This window comes from Spea bombifrons, chromosome 6 (assembly GCF_027358695.1).
Source record: "Spea bombifrons isolate aSpeBom1 chromosome 6, aSpeBom1.2.pri, whole genome shotgun sequence".
Lineage (NCBI taxonomy): Eukaryota > Metazoa > Chordata > Amphibia > Anura > Pelobatidae > Spea > Spea bombifrons.
Genome location: NC_071092.1, coordinates 4,072,090 through 4,096,100, shown reverse-complemented (window position 1 = coordinate 4,096,100; position 24,011 = coordinate 4,072,090). Strand labels below are relative to the sequence as shown.

At 39.3% G+C, this 24,011-nt stretch overlaps 1 protein-coding gene across 1 annotated transcript in view; it reads left to right on the top strand.

The window, feature by feature from the left end:
• Positions 1-11,803: 11,803 nt before the first annotated feature.
• Positions 11,804-24,011, top strand: part of TAFA4 (TAFA chemokine like family member 4) — a 35,057-nt gene continuing 22,849 nt past the window's right edge. The window contains exons 1-2 of the mRNA XM_053469926.1: positions 11,804-11,926; positions 13,166-13,281. Coding sequence (XP_053325901.1) covers positions 11,814-11,926; positions 13,166-13,281 — 229 coding nt within the window. The 5' untranslated portion in view covers positions 11,804-11,813. The remainder of the gene's footprint in view (positions 11,927-13,165; positions 13,282-24,011) is intronic.

Genomic DNA, 24,011 nt, shown 5'->3' with positions numbered 1-24,011 from the left:
GGAACTAAATACTGTCAACAGAAGAAGGATAATTCCCCCTTTTCTAAAGGATCTATCATAAATTTTTGAATCAATACAGATATGACCTGCAGATAATCTACCTGGCTGCCAACATAAATTATGTGTTACAATGCAACTTGGTGTCAGCAGTGGGATTTCCATAACATAGCTCACACAATGTGTTTTGAAATATATTTATATATTATAACATAATACGGCTCTTGTGTTATACTCTATTAGCATGTCTGTTTATAAATAAAGGATTATGTTAATAATATTATCAATATTACAAAGTTATTTTATAAAAAAAAATATTGAATTAATGGAAAATGCAATCAAGTATTCTGCCTTCATTAAATTTCTGTTACCCTATGATAGCTATGTTTACTGAGAGGGTGGAACAGACTCCCAGCAGATGTGGTAGAGGTTAATACAGCGAGGGAACTTAAACATGCATGGGATAAGCATATGGCTCCTGAATCTAAATTCTATGTTTCTATGTCATAACATATTTCTTATATATAAATAAACCTATTTTTTGGGGGAAAGGTACTTATCCCATCTTAATAAATGTCACTTAATGTGTTACAATACTGTCCAGTAACAAAAGAGTTAAAAAGATTGGTAAAGCCACAGTATTTTAGATGATAAGTTAATGCTGATACCATATTATGCCGGTCAGGTTCATTTCAAGAAATCTTCCCACATTAGCTTATTTCAGATATTTATGTAAATTCCTCTGGAAAAAAAATAATAAAGTAGAAAAACGATTTTCTTTCTTTTCTTTTCTTTTTTTTTTTTTTTTTTTTTTTGTTGAACTGATGTAAGTTCCTAAACCATCACAAAGTAAAATGATATTAAGCTCGAAATTGGTATTAAAATTATAAGACACCGCGCATCTAATTGTTGGGCTCCAGGCAAAGTTGGATTATGTTACTAATGAGTGTATTTTTTAAATGTCAGGACAATGTTCCCTTCAGTAAAATAATACCAAATAAATAAATGATATTCTTAATGACAAAAAGAACAAATGTAGTGATGTTTTCACAGCATCAGAACCCTAGTGTGTGTATATATATATGGTATAGATGGTATAGATGGTATAGATGGTATAGATGGTATATATATATATATATATATATATATATATATATTAGAACAATTAAATAGAAAATAATCTTTTAAATATGTAGCAAATATGTGGGAATAACAGTCAATGAGCGGTGATGCATTGGCCATGGTAAGGCTTGCATTCCATATATATTTGGAGTATTCACTTATCTAGAAGTCCTAGAGGTCTCCAGGTGGCATGCCTTTGACTACAGAAACTTTACCCTTCAGAAATGGCAATGGTGGACAGTTTTCTTCAAGACGAGCTACTCAATGTTAAGCTCCTTGGATCACTCTAAGCATGTGAAGAGCTCAGGAGTGAATTAGCACAAGGTGGCAAGCTCAGGCAAGCATAACATAGTACTGGACAGAAGATGAGACCCATCCGGCCCCTGTTTCTCCTGCTGTAAAGATTCAAACCATAATCAGTTGTTGGTCTCGTCTTAGATTCAGGAGCCGTATGTCTATCCCATGCATGTTTAAATCCCCTCACTGTATTACCTTCTACCACTTCTGCTTGGAGGCTGTTCCACTTATCTACCATCCTCTCAGTAGAGTAAATGGAACCACTTATTCCTCTAGGTAATCTAAAGACTCTCTGTTTGATCAGGACCTGCCAGTGAATTCAATTTTATTGGCGCCTGAGCTGGATCCAGTGTCCAGAACATCTAAATCCCATTATCGGTTCTACAGATCTAAATATTGACAAATGACTGTTCAGTTAATTGTCATTGACAAGTCGCTATATACCGGCGGGTACTTCGAAGAGGTGTCTAGATTTGTCTCAAGTTGTCGTTAAATAACTGAAGTAAAACATGTTTTGCAAACAAACTTCAGCAATTTTTATGGTGAATCTTTCCCATTCTTAGTGGTCCATAACTGAATAATTTATCTCGAACACTAAATATCTAAACTTTCCTTCTGAAACAGATCAAAATAGCACAAACATAGTGGCCAACATTAGTATTGACAATTGGACCATGGTTTTCACATCAGAAATTTTAATTTTAACAAAAATAAGGGAGAAAACTGAGAATTTTTGTTTAAGATTTGTTGTTTTTTCTCTCACTTCTATCACTCAATCTCTCCCTACCTTCTCCGACAACCCCCTTCTCCCGCTCCCTCTCCTCAGCTCCGCTTCTCCCATTCCATCATCTCCACTTCCCATGGTGGTGCCTTCCAAAGCTTCACTGCCCTCACTGTAAGGAATCCCTTTCCACCCCAAACCATACGACACTCCATCTAAGACCTTCCTAAAGTTCCAGAGAACTTATTATTTGCCAGGGCCACCGAGATAAATCACCAAATACGTCCTTCTTCTAGATCTGCCTGTGTTAGAAGGACGAGCTTGGCCAAGCTCCTCTCCATATCGCCGATCGTTATCTTCACCCCTAAGGATGCGCTCTTGTTACATAGTTACTAATCGTGTTCTAACGCACCTTCGTATTACAGGACGGCAAATGCCCCATTTAATAAGAGATCGCTGATTAGATAATTGGCGGCCCCTCAGAGCTGATTCAGCAATTGATATGAAATCCACGTCTTTATTACCAACCGGAATTAACGGTTCCTCGGTTTAGCTGAGGCGTGATCGCGGCATGTTTATTCATTACCGTGATTATATGTTACAAAGCAAAGATTCCAAACAAATCTTCAACACAATCAAGAAGTTAAGTTATTCAAATGTTTAATTTGCCTTCCTGTTTAACATACAGAGTCCCTTTATCCATAAATAAACATCATTTTGGAAGAAAGTAGACCATTTTCCAGCTCATTTTTTTTTCTTTACCTCTCTTTTTTTTTCATAATCCCTTGTAGATTAAAGAGTTTTTTTTTATATTTTAATCTCATCTCACTAATTATGTTTGTTCCGATGCCAACGTGTCTTCCTGATGTTTGTTTAAACATAAAACTATCCATGAATTTCAACCCTTTAGTGCCCACGCGGTTTCGTAATTAAGGAACACTTAAGTATTTTGGTTCTTTTAGGGGAATTGTTAGGTTTCAGTTGATTAAAAATACATTTTTTTAATATGTGTTTGAGCCAAATAGGGGCACCATGATAGATTTGGGGACAAAGAAGAAGAAAAGGAAGAAAACAGCCCCTCTATAATTTGGTTTGGCATCCAATCCACGATAGAGACCCAGCGCGGTAGTTTGGTACATTGAAGTATTTTGAAGTATGACATCATTTGGATGTTGATATGGGTCAAATAGTAGCAACTCTGTTCTCTATATAGGTGGTCAACAGGTCCAAGGGGACAGCAGAACATCTGCCCCTTAACAGGGAGCCAATTGCCCTTCTGGGGTATCAGGGTTCTTGTAGCACCCAACCAGTCCGTTAACACTATGAAGGGCTTTGCCAGCACAGCCTCCAAAGTTTAGGTGCAGAGGGTTTGGTTTAGGGCAGCCCCAAAGAAATATACGGCAATAGCCAACCACATTATGTCTAATTAAACCGGCAACAAGGAGGTCTGTGGTGGGTTCTGCACGGAACACTACAATCCTAGTAAAATACAGGTTATTTTCTTAACGGTGACTGGCAGTAATTGGAACGATGACGACATTGGAGTGTAAACAGACACGGTAATCTAACTTGTCACCAGGCCAGTGTGTTCCTGTATAATGAGTCCTCCGGGACTCGACGTGTCCCTCATGCTTCGATATCGCAAGTTCTGTACCCTCGTTCCAAACAAACTCTTCCCTATAATGCATATTTTAGTGCTGACACGTTCAGCAGGGATCTATGAGGGTTACAGTTTTTTCTGACGCCAGTTTTGCATTCAGAGTTATTAAAAACGTTGCTTGACGGAACACAGAACGTTAATGGCTTCATAGCTCTCTTTAACGAAGTTTAAGAATTTTAACCCCTTAATGACAAAGCCCGTACATGTACGGGCTCAAAATGCATTGTTTTCAATGGGTTTAGGGACCGCCCATTGTCCTTAAGGGGTTAACGTTGTGGAATTAGGAAAGACAGTCCCTTTTTGTGATCCAAATCTCTGTGCCCTGCTTTTCACTCATGTACACCTCCTTCACCCACGCTCACCTGTGTCCCTCTTTCCACCCCTTATTCCCTGGTGCCCCTCCCCCCACTTGCTGGATATAAGAGTATCACAGGGTTCTACAGCCCTAAAAGCCTCAACAATCTGTATAAAAACAGCAATGTAAAGTATTTTCTTCTTGAGATTGGTAAAAATCAAGCTGCAAGCAAACTCGTCACACATGATGGCCTTCTTCAGCCTACCTGACCTCCTAGCTCCAGAAGAAAAGAGATGATACAAGGCCCAGTATGTTCTTCAAGCATGGAGCCCTCTAGCTTGGGATCCATTACTGATTCACACCAGGTTCTTCTGCACATAAAATCTCTGGTAACCAAACTGCATATGGAGACATGTCCATCAAAAGAAAAAAATGGAACACGCTTGTGGCAAAGTCTTGAAGGTCAAAGACATCTTCAAGAACAACCCATTGGTTTCTAAGGTGCTTGCTCCAAAATGAGCACTGAAATCCAGCTCTTGTGTAGCCGTGACCGGTCTTACTCCGGGTATATTAGAATTTTTAATGTCTTGGAGATTGAGGGACTCAAAATGAACACGAACATACATTAAGACATACAGGTCTAGATGTAGACGAAGGGTCTGCTCTTCTGAACTTAACAATCTACTAAGAGCTTGCCTGAAAATGAGACAAAAGTAAGTCTCCGGTCATTTTATTTGCTACTATGTTTCACGGTCTTGGATTTATATATAAAGGAAAATATAAGGGCTATTGATGACCCAAAAACTGGGTCACCGAGAATTATTTTCCAGCCCTCGGAAAGCCGCTAGCCTGCCCTTGACTGTAATGCTGGCCATAATTCTTCCTGACACTCTCTGCTGGATACGCAGGGTTACTTATTATTTCACACTGTCAAATATACCTTTTATTGAAGAAAAACAATAATGCACTCTGGTCATCATAAACGGCTCGGAAATAAAAATATGAACATCAGATATGTCAAGAGCTTTCTAGCAGCATGAGAGCTTTGTCAAAGCAGACGGATAACGTTCTCTCCAGAATACGGGCAGCCTTCTTCTGCTCGAGGGCAAATTCACGCCAAGTCTGCTGCTGGCATCGGATCAGAAAAGAAAAACTTTTCATACTTTTGGGTTTTTTTATACTTATTTTCCAACAAATTCTACGGAATCCTAGAATTTAGAATTCTGGGCAAAACAAACAAACAAAAAAAAAAAACGCTTATCCTTTATAAAGGTCGTTGACTTGGTTCTTGCTGCCTTCATAAAACATTTTTTTATTCAATGGTTCAAGGCCTTTTTCTTTTTGTTTTGCCTTTTTTTGGACACATTGTATCATTAAAAAATATTCTAGACATTTGACGAATGCACATTGAAACAATGTGGCTTATTTGTTTTATTTGATTATTAAACTGGCAATTTAAATATATAATAATAAAAATAAAATAGGATACAACATGCACTTTATTGCTCCTGCCCAGGAGAATGGAGAATTTCATGGTTTCCCCCCCAAATTCGTAGTGTATTCCGTAAGCCACGTTATAATGATGTCTGAAAATGTATTCCACGAAAAACAAGCGATCGAGACTATGTAATAATCCTTAATATAGTGTTGCTCGTGATCCACCCATTAGATGGTGGCAAATACATTTTTTTGCCACGGGGCCCGCTGACATTTTAATCGAGCAGGAATTGAAATGAAGACCCGAGGCCGTGGATGTTGTAATCATCACAATAGGTGACTTGTATATGAACGCAGCAAATAGTCACCCATAGATCCTTCTCCGTTTACATCACTCTGTGTAATCACACAGATCATGTCTTTTTATTTGTATAACGTTATTATTTTCATCTTCTTTATTATAGCTAGTTACTTCTTACCACTCCTCACCATATGTGATATAAGGAAGCTTTATGTTATTGAGAGGGTGGTAGATACGTCGAACAACCTCCCAGCAGAAGTGGTAGAGGGTAATACAGTGAGGGTGTTAAACACGCATGCGATGGACATACGGCTCCCGAATCTAAGACGAGACCAACGACTGATTAAGGTTTGAGTCTTTACAGCAGGAGAAACGGGCAGACTAGACGGGGGCCGGATGGGGCCGATCTGCCGGCAGATTCTATGTTTCTAAAGCCTAGCTCTATACATGCAAGCTTTTCTTTCACTTTGAAACGGCCATTGTGTTTTTTTCTTCTTTGAGTCACATTATGGATGCATATTATCAGTTTTTCTCCATCTGCATAATTTACAAAGTGACCTTGTGGATTTGCACTTAAATTGGTTATTTCCAAGTTCCGCGCATGTTTCTAAGCTTATTATGAAGGCCAAAGGACTTCTGTAAAATGCTACATGATCCGGAGTTTGGAGCTCTCTCGGCGCATGCCTTCGTTACATTGACCAAGAGCAACGTGAGGTTTCATATCCAAACATCTGGCAAAACCTCAACCACTTCGTTAACCTAAATCATTTGGGCTTAAACCTTTAGAAGTGAAAATCTATTAAAATGTGAATATTCCCAGCGGAATTCTTGTGTGTTAAGTTTCGTCTTAAATGAACTCTAAGAAATATAGAATCTGCCAGCAGATCGGCCCCATCCGGCCCCCGTCAAGTTGCCCGTTTCTCCTGCTGTAAAGACTCAAACCTTAATCAGTCGTTGGTCTCGTCTTAGATTCAGGAGCCGTATGTCTATCCCATGCATGTTTAATACCCTCGCTGTATTACCCTCTACCACTTCTGCTGGGAGGCTGTTCCATTTATCTCCTGCTCTTTAGGAACCAAGAAATTTACTGAAACCTTCAGCTCAACAGTTGTAACTACAATTCTCACAATGTTCCTCTCTAAAGCTGCCCTAAATCCCCATGGAATACGGCTTTCTTAAACCCAAGAGTCTACCCGTTGGTAGCTAAAGCTTCTGTAATCCTTGACCAACCTTTCGGAGACCCATAATGCTGGTAACTAAAAAGGTTGACAAGAAGATGGCGAGAGCTTGAAGCCATTTGGACATCTTTGTTAGATCTTGATAATTGCATTAATGGCATCAAATGCTGCAAAAATGGATCCCGTTTTTCCGACGTTCCTTATTGCTGACGAGATTGCATAATTAAAAAGAAGCTGAGGACTTACTATCATTTTTTATTATTATTATTTTTTTTTTTTCCAGTAGGCAAAATGTTAAGGTCACCCTGAGGAAAAAGGGAAAAAAAAAATAACCAAAAAAAAAAAAAGCCGGCGTTATCTTGGTTTGCTGAAGGAAATGCAAAGTTTACTCCTTTTTCAGCGCGTCGGTAGAACAAAGAAACGCGTCCCCAAGTGGAAACGCCGATTCAGTTCTGAAGTGCAAATATTTTAAAACTATATAAGATTCGACAGTCGCCGAGCCGATATGGTATTCAGCGACACATGGCAAATGAGGGACCGGCTACGTACTGTGCGTTAACCCATCGTGTACCAAGGAGCTCTGAAAATGAACCCGATTTTTTGTTATAAATAGTCATTTTCAGCTATTGAGGATGGGATCTTGTTACAGATAATCGGTAGGGTCTCTTCGTATGCAGCTCTGTAGCGGACGTGAGAGGTGACTGTAATGGTCAGTAAAAGGTTAATCCTATAGAATCATTTGTACAGTTGAGTGCGCTGCAGGACTGGTCACCACTGGGGCTTTTTGTTGGTGTGAAAGGTGATTTAGTTAAACCCCTCGTGTTCTGAAAGCCAGAGCTTAATTTTTCTCCTAATCCTGACTTTCAATTCCCTACCGGAGCCGAGTGGTAGCCTGACCTTTACATGGTTGCTGCCCGCCCTGACCTCAGCCTGAACCTGCTCTGCTTCATCTGACCTTAGCTTGGCTATCACTGATCTTCCTTGACATCGTCTTTTTTCTGGATGTCCTCGTGCTTGACCCTTGTGTATTCGGCACCTGGTTCCTCTGATGGCCACTCATGAGCTGACAAAATTAGGCTTTATATCCCTTGGGATGAATGCATTATTCATGGTGCTGACATGAAATCCTGCCATGTGAATCCACGCATTCTGCGTGAATTACTCACCAACGCAGTCATTTCCATTCTCTTTACTGGGCTGCCATAGTAGACATTTAATTAAACCCTTCCCTGTCCTTCCCATTAAGGCTTGGACTAAAATCAGACAGGGCGCTCCCAACATGGTGACATGGTGTGATGGGTCTGCATGACCTATGGCCAGTACAGGCCATTGGGCTTATCAACTCCTAGGTCAGATATTACAAGAACGCTGACTCTTTAAAAAGACATTTAAAATGTTACATTAAATTTAAAAACATGCTGCCTACATTCTTTCACTATATAAACAAAATATATTTATAATAATATATAATATATAATAATAATAATAATAATAATAATAATAAATATTTGTTTATTACACACATACTAGAACATCTTGGCTTTAAATTGAGAAAGCTTTTGGGTGTAAATCCAGTATGAATGTATTAGTTATTTTTTTAAGTTTATATAATTTCCATGGAATGTTTGGTTATGTCTGTAGATACAATAACCTTATTCTGAGATGCAGTAACACAGGATTCCACAAGGTGGCACCCTTGATACACCTGCGGACCCGAGCTTCTTCCGAACCGCCCTGCGAGGGTAAATGATCAGAGCGCAGAACAGGAGTCACTTACGACTCGCTCCGATAATATTCATCGGAAGATAGCTTTCCAAAGGATTTTCTCAGTTGATAAAAACCCACAATATTTACAGTTCTACGCATGCACATTAGAAATAATCTTTACGTGCGACGTCTGCTTGGTTACTCCTTAATTCCAGGTGATCCAGGAAGCTATTATTCTAAAAAAAAAAACCCAAAAAACCCACGCTCACTGCATTTTGTGTCAAGTTTTTTTTTTTTTACCGTATCAATTAAACATGGCTTTTTCCAAACGCACCCCTGATTTCTTGCCTATTGTATAAGTCAGAAAGCAATCTGCCAGTTAGGAAGGGGATGCCAGGGGCATTGTGGCAAAGTATAACGTTTCAGACACTGGCTTATTGGAGCTCTACGTTGGCAACGAAACGCATCGGGCAACCACATCATACTTTCTCATTGCAGATGACGTGGACCGGGTACTGAGGGAACCCAATGGGTTAAGCCTGAGCAGATGTTTCCAAATTATTAAATACTACAGCCATATTCACAAAGAGCAATGTGTTAAGAGTGGAGGAATCAGGGGAGCATCCTGTTGCTATGACGATTGCTCTAGATTTAGGATTTTGCTAAAAAATTACTCTTCGCCAATATTTTGTGACCTGTAACTCGCATTGATCTGTTCTTCCCGGCATGCTTTACGTTTGGGTCTTAAGGTTCTCACGGCTGGATTAGGGCTGCAGGTACCAGAACTTCTTTTTTAATTGTGAAGGTTTGCCGTGCTCATATTTTTGTTGGGAACAAATAATTCTCATGTGACACAGAGGCGGGCACCGATTGGCTGTTTTCCTACTGAAAAAGCATTGTTGTGTGATTGTTATGCGATTAAGCATTCAAAATAAACACCAAATGGACAGACCTACTTATGCAACTAATGTGTTATCTAAGTGGAACGGCACCTTTAATTCCTGTTTTTTTTTTATATGGACCCTAAGGAACCATATCTCCTGGAGATAGAAGACAAAATTATACACTTTTACAAGACAAAATGATACACAATTGTATTTTTGTGCATTTTTTTGGATTAAAATTAACTTTTTTGGATGATTCAGAGACGTTTTACAAGAAAGGTTGACATAAACTGAAATATGCCTTGGAATGATTCTACGTACAGAAAAACACACAGGGATTTTCACCAAATTATACTCAGAGAAACCTAATTATGATTGTTTTGACTATTTAGAAAAAAAAAATAAAAAAAAAAATAAGGATATGAAAGCAACGGACCAATTAAAATGTGGCCTAATTAACACTAAATGTTCCAGTAATGGTAATTGGCTCTACGGAGACTCGCAGCTAAGTAGTCATTAATGTATTTTGGGCCGTATCTGAGTTGGCATTCATTGCCTGGCGGAATACACAAGAAATCTTCTAGAAAAGCTGACCGCAAAGACGAGGCTTTTTTATTCCAGAGGAAAATGTGTTGAGTAAAGCGAAATTTAATAAATAAATCGTTTACAAGAGCTTAAAACGAGGCTGTTTACAGTCAAAGGACGTTTCTATATAAAAAAAACAGCTCTCTTTAGGTGAATACCGCGGAGCGGTCATCTTAATGATAATTCCTCCCCATTAAGTTATCTCTCCTTTCATTTTCAAGTTGCTGATTGTTGTTTATCGGTACAGACAGCCTTTGGGGTTAGGGGAACGGAGGGTACTTTGGCAGAGAAAGTAATGCAGGACCATTGCTGCTGGGGGCCGCCCCTCGTGCCCCGTGGAATTTAGGACCATTTAGTCTGTTTTTGCCACCATCGTCACCAAATACCTATCACAAGTCTACAAAACGAGACCCAAGAGCTTTACTCGACCTGAGATCGCTGACGGAATGATCGCTGTAGGTCGGTTTGCTGGTTTGGGGGGGGTGAAAGCAGGTAATTAATATCCCTCCTGGTTTATTCCATGCATTGTTCCTGGTAATGGGAGTCGGGCTCTGTTGGGACGCAAAGAATTACTTTATATTCAATTTCAACAAGAAAAAGGTTTACAGAAATCAAATGTGTGATAAATGATAAACATCTTAATATTCAGGAGAAGTCAAGATCTACGCTGACAACAACTTAAAAGACGATTCAGAGGTTTCCCTTTTCCTTTGCATTTCCTTTTCCTTTTCTTTTTCTCTTTCCTTTCATTTCCTTTTCCCTTTCCTCTCATTTCTTCTCCTTTTCCCCTTCTCTCTTCCCTTCTCTTTCCTTTCCAATGTCCTTTTGTTTCATTTCCTTTTCCTTCTTTCTTTTCCTTACATTTCCTTTTCCATTTCCTCTTCTTTTTCCATCCACTTCCTTTCCTTTCCAATGTCCTATTCTTTTTCTTTCCTTTTCTTTCCTTTTCTTTCCTTTAATTTCCTTTCCTATTTCCTTTTTCTTTAATTTCCATTCCCCTTTCCTTTCCAAATTCCCATTATGTTGTTTCCTTTTCTTTCCTTTTATTTCTTTCCTTTTTCTTTAATTTCCATTCCATTTTCCTTTTCTCTTTGCTCTTCTTTTCTTTTTCCTTTTCCATCCTTTCATGAAACCACTGCAGTCTTTCCCCTTAAAGTAAAAATCTAAAATCACTTCATTTCCTTCCTTGAATCCCTCAATATTAACCCCTTAAAACAAGGCCCGTACACGTACGGGCTCACAATGCATTTTTAATGGTTTTAAGGACCACCCATTGTCCTTAAGGGGTTAATTAGCCATTATTAAGTGCATTGTTAGTTTAGAAGACTGGACATTCAGATGTTCGGAGGAATATAGTTAGTGTCTATCATGGCAGTAAAATTTTTGTGTTTCATTAAAAAAGTAGCAGTAACACCCAATGGACCCTTCTGGTATTTTTTCGATCTGTTTTTTTCGATCCGTTCCCATTTTTTATCTATATATTTATTGGTTTTAAACCGGTGCAAATTCTGTAATCTAATTATATTGGGGCGAGATACCGAGCTGAACATCACTACGTAAATCTCTAATTGCTGTCTCTTCTGCTTTGGCGTTTTTTTTAGGTCCCAGTTGGGGGAAAAAGAGGTTTTTATGAAAAGCAGAACCCGTTACCTGCTCTTGCAAATGGGATTTTGGAGTAACGTCGAAGCAGATCCTAAAATAATTGTGTTTGACTTGAACAAACTTCTCGCAAAGTCTCCAAGGTAAGGAAACTTTTCTCATAGCAGCCGAGAAGGAGAGGCGTAGATATCTAGAAGAACGGACATGACGGATACATTGTACTTATTTATTGATCTAAAGTCTTCTTTAGTGCAGAAAACCCCAATAATGTTAAATATTAAGAAGTCTTCAAAGAGTCCACATGGCGACCATCCAGCTTTTCCATGTTGGCCAAAGACTCTGTGATTTCATTAATAAATGGTGTTTTTGAACTGATCGAAAAAGTGAATTATCTGCAAAGGCCGTAAAAGTCGCTTTCTGAATCGGTCGGGTCAATGGACACCTCGTGGTGGAGGTAATGGCGCCGTGATTTATTCAGTGGGATTGGGTCGCGGTTTTCAGTATCTCGTTCCGCTTTTAGGATTTAGCAGAACCATTTTACAGAATTTTTACAACTAATTCCATTTCTGGTTGCATTTCACTTAAAAAGAATCCTGACGGCTCGGTTTGAGTTCATTGGCACTCCGTCTATCAAATACTCAACGTCGGGAAGATGTCGTTAACCTGAGATTCCAGTCCAACACTTGGAATGACTTATTGTAAAAGCGCAAAGGAATACACCGGAGCTCTGTGAATGCAATGCATGCAGTTGGTCAAAAAATGGCAGAAAAATTGGGGTTTCACAAAAAATAACGTGGTGGAAATTTAATTTTGGTGACATCATCTTTTTTTATGGCTCCTTATTATTTAGAATTCATTGAAATTTGTCTTGTAGGACAACACTGATTTTATTACTAACGCTGGATATTAGCGCCACACACTGTGGAGCTGCAGATCGGGGGTTTGCACCGGGGGGGGCAGTGTCTGTATAAATAACGTTGGGGGTTGCATTTTCTGCCCGGTAAAATATTACTTTTTTCAGCGGTTCTTGCCTAAAAAACATTTTGACATTTTGACCACTCATCATGATGTCATTGGTTGAAGAACTGGCAGCTTTTGCCCCGTTTAGCCCTTGTCTTTGCCCTTGTGGGATTACCCTGAAGGAGATAAAAAAAAGTAAAGTTTCTACCGCTGATTCTTTTTATTTCCGACTTTTGGCCCAACTCAAGACGTTTTGTTACTGGGCTTTGTTCGATGTGTTCCGGGCGTCCGGTGACGCAGCGTTACCAATGCTATCTACTTAAAGATCCGTTCCGAACCAACACAAGAAGCGAACCTCAAACTTGGGTGATCCCGAGAACCCCCGTCTGTTTTATTCATTGGCTTCCTATTTGTGTCTGCAGGATGAGATTCCATGCCAAATCGATGGTCCCGTCTCACTGGCTCTTTCTGGCGTACGTGCTAATGGTTTGCTGCAAATTATTGTCTGCCTCCGGCCCTCAGTCCCGAGGGCAAACAGGTAAGAGCTTTAAACTCATTATTTACCACCGAGACCAATTAATAAAACTCACACAACCGCAGAGTCCAGCTTCTAGCCACCGATAATTGATGAAGTTGTTGACGACGTTCTTCGATGATTATCACGGCTCTCCATCTGATTTGAGATTTAACGTTTGGCTTTTTTTTGTGTGTTTTTCCTCCTCCGTTTTTTTTTCTTTGTGAATTATTTTCTTACATTAAGTTCATTTTTTGGGACTGCTTTCTCCCCCCCTCCCCCCCAAGAGATGTAAAAACCCACACATATCCCTGTTCTTTTTACAAAACTGTTTGTCGGCCGTTACCTGTTTATTTAGCTTTCCTTTTGATGCAGAAACTCGGTTGCTGTTGTAAAATGAATTCGGAATCTGAATTATTTAGTATAATTTCTTTCAGTATAATGATCTCAGCTACATACTGTACAAGGCTGCGCTCCCAGATGGGAAAAGGTTTAGCATAATGCATGCGCGACGCTGGAAAGGACGGCGGTATTAAATGTAGCCTAGTTTTTTTTCGGTGTTATGTCTCTAAAACACAATTCAGAAATACAGTACATTTTGTTTTTTTTGTGTTTTTCATTATTTTTTGAAAATAAGTTTCTTTAAGATCACTCGTTAACCGATTCAGTGTCTTTTTATAACACATTACTAGGCGTCTCTGATTAATGATGGATGAATATTTATTCGCGTTTTGGGTGTAGGATATTAAGGATAATGGAGGTTTACATCGAGTCTTAACAAATATGTTTAGGGATTGCAAGCGAGATCTAGAGCGCCTCATTTGTAGAAGATGCCGCCACGAGGATTGTTCCTCTGCTAGCGAGACGGGAAAAAGTAGGAAACAAGAAAACTTGGGTCCGGCCATCCAACGCTTTACGTACTCATTGACCCTGGTAAAAAAACCAACTGCATGAAAATAGAGGGCATCAGAAGTGGTGGCACGGTTAGACTAAAGGGGTGATTGATCAAGACTCTTGATCAGCCATAAATGTATTGCAGGTCCTACTTTTGGCGGAGGTCACTCCGGGGACACCAACAGAATGACCTCCTGCTCTTTGTTACATTATCATGTAGAACTTGGCTAGTGGGAGCCGGTGGGAGCCGATATTTCTTCTCTTCAAGCATGGATTTCATGACTTGGAGGCTTCCACCACAATACGACAATGGATCATCGTACAACATACCAAGGCAACAAACCATGGGGGGTCTCTGCCAGACTAACTTATATCTTCAGTTGGTGGGTGAAGGTGGGAGCCATTAGGCCCCTGTAGTCGCCCGTTTCTCTGGCTGTAAAGACTCTTAATCAGTCGTTGGTCTCGTCTTAGATTCAGGAGCCGTATGTCTATCCCGTGTATGTTTACATTTCTCTCATAAGAAACCACTTCTGCTGGGAAGCTGTTCTACTTAGCAATTATCGGTAAAGAAAAATGAGCAGGGCTTCTTCTGGTGGCTTGTCGGCCAGCTGTACTTATAAGCAGTTTACATACAACATCTGGGCCGGCGCAGTGGGTATTATTGCATTTCATCCATGTAAGCACTTTTTGCAGCCCTTTTTTTGATATTTAGTAGTAATGACCTTATCATGGCAATAAAACAAGTGCAAGAACCATGTAAGATTTGAGGTGGGTCAAAGAGCTCCTGCCTCCCTTCAACTTCTATCCCCTTGGACAACTTCCCTTAACTTACAACAAATGATTGATACAGCATCAGTCTTTTCGGATAACCGTGCCACGTAACAACTCCACTGTCTCCAAATACCCGGATAACCGGCCCTTATACTTATTGCAGGGGTAGTTTGGCCCTCAGAGTGTCAATGTGCCATACTTAGCTCGTTGTATAGGAGGTAGTTCCCGTCTGTTCATTTTATCTCTCGGTATTGCAGCGTTCTGGCAAATACCGGCGGTTCCTAATTAAGTCAGGCATTTTGTATCTTCTGAGCATATGTTTTGATTACGAACAGAAATTGATCTGCTCGGTTTTCATATAGCTTAACTTGGCCACTACTGATAAAGTATATTGAGTGGGAGGATTGAGACTAGAAAGATTTAAAGTTTTAAACACATTTACAGATATGAGGATTAGAACTCAATTAAATTCAGCATCCTACAGAGATAAAATACATATTCACACGCCGCCCCATCATGCAGGGGCTTCTAGCTAGAGAAGAGATCTTATATGAGTTTCGGTGGCTTGGAGTTGGTCCTTTACTGTATTTAAAATGTTTACATTTTAATAGGTCTGCTTAAAAATACGGGATTGAAAATATGCGTTCATGGAACTGATTAAAAATAAGATTTATAGCTATTTTTCCCAGTTTTGTGTGTATCGGATACAATGTATCTAGGTACAGATGGCTGTAAATAGTCCTTTCTTATTATTTCTACTTGTAATACCCCGTTGCTCCACTAGAGGGCTCTACAGTGCAAAAAATGCCAGATTCGCGATGTTTCAGACATTCTAATCACTCGGGTTCTTAATTCTGCTTCTGCTAATTAAAATTGTGACTCATTTGTAATGTTAGGAAGCACAATGCGCTTTATCGCTGGGTTCTTTTTATTCTTGCTTGAAATGTTTTAATTCATATAATATTTCAGCGAGTTCAGTGAAGAAAAGAAAGGCATTACGTGTGAAAACAATGGGTCCAGCTAATAATAAGAAGGTAATACGGTTTTAGATTGGGCTGAAGAAAGGAAATACATTCCGATACATTGCATTGTATCACGCTTTTTACTATTTTATTCCCTCCCAATTATATTTGCAGTACCAGTCATTAGTAGTATTTGGCCAATTCCACCAGAAGATGATTTAAGTTATTGAATCACACAAGCCGTATTAAGAAGGCCATCTTTACTTTGACCCCAATACATTGTGAGATATGTGTATAAGTGCAATTATTGGGCTATAGCACAGACATAGGACCCCTTAAATCCGCACTGGAGCTCGGAATTGTAATGCCTACTTTGGCCTGTGGTAGGAGCCCTACTCTCACAGTACCAGCACTTAGGGTACTTGTCATATAATCCCCCCATAGCTGTAATCAAGCCAAGTATACCTACAGCATTCAGATTGCAAGCTCTTTGTGCCAGAGACCCTAAAAGTAAGCATACTCACCAAAGATCTAAGAACTTTTGGACTTGCTCAATTCTAAAATGTTCTTCTATCTTTTACACTGTAACTATTTCCCAGCATTTATCATTATTCATTTTGTTACCTATTGTATAGGAAAGAAATAAAGTCATTGATACATTCAGCTTATTCACGCGATTGATTTCTGATTGGCCGCAGTACCGACTGCCATTCCGAGATGTGGAATTTGTTTAATATGTGCTAGGGTCCTATTAATCTCTGTAACAGAAAGAAAGAAATCTCTCAATAGCAAGGTGACCCTTTCCAGGCGCAATGGAAGAAATGTCAGGTTCCTAACAATTGAGTTAAATAGACAGCATCGTTTATTTCTGAATCCGTTATCTGTTCCAGAAAAGGTATTTTTTAGTTGAAATATACTAAATCTCTTCTTTTTTCCCCCCCAAATCCCATTTGAATTTCCCATTTGACCGTTTCGCCATCCCAGTGGAAACTTCCCTGACCTTCATTCTGCTATGAAGCCCCGCAGAGACCTTGGATACGTATGAGGTCAATAGCAAAGTACATTCTTTTTTTTTGCATCGAGTCTGCTACCAAACTCTTGCGCTGAATGCGTATTATAACCTTGACAAGAAATAATATAAAAACCTGCGCTTTTCGGTGTATAGCATCTTTTAAACATAATGCCGCAAAACCCATTCAGTTGAAAAGAGACTATAATACAGCTTGTGATAGCAAAACCCTCCCTGCTTCATTAGGCTCTGTCGCCGAACGGCAAATGCTCTCTGAATTTGGAACAGGAGCACAAATATCCATGAATCTATATTTATGAAGAATACGAAATAATAAAAAAAAGATAGGTCGGAGGATCGTTTTAGCTGCTAAATGTGATATTGAGGGAGGCTTAGAAGAAAGAAAGTTTTAGCGCTGTTTTGGGTTTGTTAAATCCGATGATGGGATGATGCGGTTGGGTGTGCTTTTGAAATGCCACCGACCAGGTCATTAGCGGGGAAAGTTATATCGGGACGTTTTCTGCTCTTGGCACCTGGGGCAGGATCGGAGGTCATGCCTTGTGCTGACGCCACATCTGCTTCTGGAATCAGGAGGAGGCACAAGGGCATTCGGTTCACCTTGCCAAGCCTAGGGCAGATTCTCCGTGCTTGATGGAAGCCCTGGCCCTGTCGGAATCGATGAAAGGGTTAGATAGATGCTGTCCGACTACGCGATTAAATATAATTCCCATGGTCTGGTCGCGTGCGTCTCCCACTCTATATTTTTTTATTCTGTCACAATTACTATACCTGTCCAGAGGGAAAGGGACCGAGTCCCTAATACCTGGTGATCTAATGGAGGAGGTCTTGGAGATAGGAACACATCTATGGCTTCTTCATGTGGATGTCGAAGGTCAAACCTCAGGGCCCTAATTCATTAAGACCAAGAAATGGCAAGAAGGCAGAATCACCCAACCTTCTTATGACGCTCACTACATGGGCAGAAAATGTTGCATGCGGCGGCGCACATCCAGCCGTCATTAGGTGGCCGCTGGCCTTAAAGGGCCAGGACCGCCTCGTGATTGCCAGTCCTTCCCTTGCCTCGTGGGAAAAGCTTAAGCTCTACCTGTCCTCTGGTTGACCTTCCATCATTCCGCCGTTGAAGCTTTTTACAAGACCTGCGATACTCTTCCAACAAGTTTCTTCTCCTGGTTTCGTATTTACTGGCGAGCTGGTTTGGAAAATGACGAGCGACTGTCCTCGTGTTGGAGAATTCAGGCCGTTAGCTGTTTTCTCCCCAACGCACAAATCATTTGATTTTTACAACACTGTGTAATGTTAAAAAAAAATAAATAAAATTGATAGATCCCAGTTGAATACATTTAATAATGTTTTGCCTAAGCCAAAAAAGCTGGTGTAAGATGTTTATAAATGCCTGCTAGATGTTTGCGGGATAACTAATTCCTTTCTTGTAAAACTCAGTCAACCAGCGACATTGCGATAAAGGTCTCGGTCTTCTCCGGGATGACTTATTCTCGCTTTCTAGGTAGCGGACAAAAAAAAAGAGACGATCCCTATAAGACGGTCCTGTCGCCCGATATAAATCTTTGAGGATGCGAGCAATTAACCCCTTAATGACAAAGCCCGTACATGTACGGGCTCAAAATGCATTGCTTTCAATGGGTTTAGGGACTGCCCATTGTCCTTAAGGGGTTAAAATATGATCCATAACAACTGAACAGAATGCCTCTCCTGTCGTCATACGCCGCGGTTATCTAATAGCCGTTCAAAAAAAGTGACAGCGAAACGGGTCTTTGAATTCTAAATGAGGAGATTAAGGATGTCTCGTTGGCTTTCACACGACAATCTCTCTCTCATCAGACTGTAAATGATGTATCAGTACTGGGAATGGAAGTACAAATTCCCCATTTTTTCTCCCCTTTTATAGCTGTAATCTTTACAAAAACTGACAAGGGTAAAAGAATTATTAGCCAAGGACCCCGGAGTATACGTTTTTTTTTTTTTTTTTTATTGCTTAATATCTTACAAGGAAAGGTGTCGCGCTGTTCGGATACGGAATGAAGTTTAAGTGATGAATAAATGTCACATTGAAAAATAACCCCAAGAGAAGGAGACATAGATTTTTTTTCCTGTAATGAGGGCTGTATTGTTGTAGGTTTGGGGTATGTTTTTTTTTGGGGGGGTGGACCAGATATATATATGCAACTAGGATGCTCAGGGTCTCAAAATCATTCTACATGCTCCTGCAATTATTATAAATCAGTCAATGTATTTCTACTCGCCTTGGGAAGAATACAGGCGCCCCTTGTGGCCGCATATGGAATTGCGGTAAAAATCGTCAAAAGGGAAGATCCCTAGCCCTAGGTAACAATTGACATTTATATATATATATAAACACACTACTGTTCAAAAGTTTGGGGTCACTGAGCTGTTTTCATAGAAACATAGTAACATAATTACAAAAGGGTTTTCTAACCATCAATTAGCCTTTTAAACCTAAACTTGGATCAGCGAACACAACGTGCCATTGGGACACAGGAGTGATGGGAGTGATAAAGGGCCATTGGAACCCAGGAGTGATGGGAGTGATAAAGGGCCATTGGAACACAGGAGTGATGGGAGTGATAAAGGGCCATTGGAACACAGGAGTGATGGGAGTGATAAAGGGCCATTGGAACACAGGAGTGATGGGAGTGATAAAGGGCCATTGGAACGCAGGAGTGATGGGAGTGATAAAGGGCCTCTGTACCCCTATGAAGATACTCCATATTTCTAGCTACAATAGTCATTGTAGCTGGTAGTGTATATATATATATATACTTGATACAGATCATATACCCAGGGCTTTTGTGTGTAATTATGGGATTTTTGTGTCTCTCTGGCTGTATGAGCCTCTGTGTGGGTCCGTGCTTTATATGTGTGTTTTTTGTATTATTGTTTGCTTTCTTGTAATGAAACATAAATGTGATAATACAGAGTTACCCTTTCAGGCTCAGTACATAAGGAAGCAATGTTTAAATGCAACAATTCTTAGACATTTCTTTCTATATCATTAATAGATTTAAAATTCTTGATACGATACAAGTATTTGGTCCCTACATGCCTGATTGTAAATAAGAATTAAGTTATTCCAATGTTTTTATTTTCTTTTAGAGCTTTAGTAGAAAATGTATCTGTTTCTGGAAAGTCTACGCAGACAACGCAATTCACCAGGGCATCGAATGACAAATCACGGATGTCAGGGCAGCCTTTTCACAGCTTGGCCTTTCTACCCAATAACAATAATGCTTTGAAATGCTTAATAGAGCCATAAAGTCAAAAAGTCCCCGTCCAATCTATTTTTCTTCTAACCCGAGGTGCAAAGCGATAAACAAACACGTCCAAAGTCAACCCAAGATCCAGCAATGAGAGCTGCAGATTCCGAAAGTAAAAAACCATAAAATTCTAATTTACTTTTTTGAATTTGTGAAAAATTCAAGACAAAATTGAGAGGGGAATTTCAATATATTCTCCGGTGGCTTTCTATAGAGTTCAGATAAGAGAACTCTATCCACGGAACGTACGTATAAATTCCTTTACTTGAAATTTTGAAATAATTTTTTAATTTTAATTTTAAATTGGGAATTTAAAACTTGAGCAGCTGGTGTTAACATCCTAACCATTTCTGTTCTTATGCAGATCTAAAATATAATATAATTTTTACAGATCAGAAAATTAAATTTTCATATTTTTCTCGCTGATCAAATTCCTGTAGGAAAAGGAAAAAAAAATGATAAAAATTTAGAACAAAAATCTCACTGCAAAGACTACTTATTTCTATTCATATACTGAATCTGACCAATGGAGGACGCTTCGTAATTTACATGCTAATTCGTTTTTGGGGGGTTTTTTATGTATAATTTTTTTTAAAAATGTTACCAAATTCTGTTAAAAAACAACGCTACGAAAAAGAATTCCCCTGGGAGCCAAACACCTTGGATTAATATCCACGGCACAACTCCCTGATTAGGTTGTGTTGGTTACTCATTCTAGTTCGTTATAAATTCACTTCTGACGAATGGTCCCCCAAGGTTCGGTGCCTAAATAATTTCTATTATTCCGTAAAAACCTCCGGTCCATTAACCAACTCGGCCAAAAGGCCGTGAAAAGAAGTGGCGCTCTATACACGTGCTTCTACAACACTTCATTACACAACGTGACGGAAACCTCGTTGAATGAGTTCTGTTATACAATAAATACCATTGGGGAGGTTATTTTCCTTATGACCAAGGAACAAAAAAAAAACCTCAAAAAAACTTGTTTTGTGGAGTAATGAATTTCCAAAGGACAAAGTCAAAAAGAGCACTAATGTTCATTTTGAAAGATGGTCTTTGTTGTGCGCCGTACGCACGACCACAATTTATATCATCATTAACGACTTTGTGCCTTTCTCATCTTTATTACAAAATCAAATTATACAAACAACATTACGGTATTACTTTAGTAATAATGAAAATGTACGGACACCGCTGCCTGAGTTTTATGTCGTTTTGACTTGGTAATGAGACTTTTTACGGTAATTAAATTTAGTAATTGTTTACATTATTGTCCACGTCTGCTGGGTTGTAGACACTCGAGCAACTGGAATATCCAACTGTCTTTATATGATTATTATCTATCTTTTTTATGTTTAGTTGAATGTCATTTGATGCTGTTTTGAAACCCAAGAGTTCTAAGGGAAACAATGCTTTGGGATGCTTTGTCATATCACTATGGAAATAAAATAGTTAACCCTAGAATACGTTACTACAAGGGGTTATTCGGAAATTATTGACCATGATTTATGGACAACAGCTAAAGACTGCGCCATTGTAGGCTGTACTTGGAGAACTCCGTGTACCCTATTTCTCCATCAGGTCTTGGGTAAAGCTTTAGGGTTTCTGGTTATCATTCATGGTGTTTCTTTCACTCAAGCTATGTGATATTAACCTGGCCTACGGTCATTTACGTTTGTTTTCAACCCAGCTGTTTAAGGTTGACCCTGGATCAGTCATGGTTTCCATGAAGCAATCATGGTAACCCTGGATCAGACGTGGCCATTGTCTACCCAGCTTTATATAGGTTAATCTGGTCCTGGATCATTCATTGAGATTTCCAACCCAGCCTTGTATGGCCCTTGATCATCCATGGTGGTTTTCAACCCAACTGTGTGAAGTCAACTTGCCCCTGGATCATTCATGGTGATTTTCAATCCACCATCTGCTATCTCATGCCTCCATCTTGACATTTTGAAATAAAGTCTGTTATCCCATTGGACGGTACAAATTCTTAGACCAACCTCATCTGGGCCTTTTTACAAAATGAGCTACTAAAAAACAAGTATTTTGGCTCGTTTGACTTTTAGTAATGGTGAAATCCTGAGCGGTTCAACCATCTCATGGAACGAAGGGTATGTTGAGTGGTCAACCTTTGACATCATGCTCCAGCCGTGTCATGGACAATGACCTCCTTGTACAATGGCTGTCTTCTCCTGATGGTCACAGTTAATAAAAGGTGGATACATAATAAGCTCTATATGGGAGAATTTGAGCAACGAATGTTTTTGAAATCGAGAGCATGAGAAATGCAGAGACCAAAATAAAAACCTATTCAAAGTTTTAACAACGTGCTTGATGAATGGGCTTTGATTTTCAATATGTCAGAATTATACAGTTAAAAAATAATGTTAGTAACCGTATATATAGATTAATGTTTATGTATGAAGAGAGGTAGGTAATGAATTCTCTCTCCGGTTTTAGCTGTGAACATAAATCAACATAATAACAAACCGTTACGTTGTTCTAGTTCTGGCTCTTAGACATCGCAAAGGCTTTTAATTGGGTTCGTCTATACCTGGAAGCCGAGACAAGTTCATTCATAAATTCGGGGTTTCTCCTATAACAAGACGTTTTTTTTCTGTGTGCCAAAGACTAACAACAATCAATAATATTTTTTTTTAGTTAAAATCAATATGTATCCAAGAATGCTTCAATTCTATTCATTTATGGGCAGAATATGTTTGCCTCTCTTCACCAAAGGTCAAGTAGATCTTATACATCCCCCAATTTACACCTAAACAAAAAAAAATCCATAAACACGCAATAAAAAAATGGAGTCCCTGACTATTATAACTGAATATTATATTTATAATTCCACAGTTATTTAGTCAGTAATGTATTCTGGATTAGGACGAAGGGTCTCGAGGACAGCAGCCACCATTGGGCCATCAGGATCCCCGACGTGACGCTGCTCAATAAACCATTCACAGAGGGAACTGTGACACGTGTCCCTCTGAGCTGAACGCCAGGATATGATGTCATATGCCCTCGTAGATTAGTCGGCGACTGTGGAGGTAGCTGTGGGGGAACCGCGGCATAAATACATCGCCGTATTTAATAAAATAGCTTAAAATAGTCAAGACAAGTACAAAGGTGTTCAGGGCATCTCATTAAACTCTACATTAAATCTCACAGGATGTATGTTTTTTTTATTTTTTTTAATAAAAAATATAATATGGCATCAAATTTATTGGTATGCCCCAATTTAAATGCGGATACGTGTTGTTAAATTCTTTCATATGATGGTTGGACTGAGACAGTGAGCTTTTTCTCGGGGCTCCTGCGTTTCCCATCAATAATTACTGGCTGGAAAAGCTCGATCCGACCTTCATATTTTATTTCTTATGTTTGACTGGTGGGTCCCTGTAAAGGAAACCAAGTTAATTTACAGTCGCAGTCTCTGAATTGGCTGCATTTGCGTCAAAGAGACCGAACTAAATGTTTTAAGGACACGACTGGAAGGGTCAAAAATACTTTGAGAAAGAAAATCTTTCATCTGCCCCGGCTTTTTTTGTCGTAACTCTGAGCGAGGCCGTGGCATCTTTCGGACGTTAAATTACAAGAAAGGAGACGGTGGAGTAAAGAGGTGGATGCGATGTCTTGTAGTCCAGCTGTGTGAAGCGCGAACACAATGTCTGAAATTTGTACAGGGAAAACTTGTTGACAAAGGGAAATTTGATATTAAAAAAATATTCAAAATATTGGAAAAATTTTAAAATTTGTAAAGACGCATAAAAAATGTTATATTTTTTGGAGGACTTT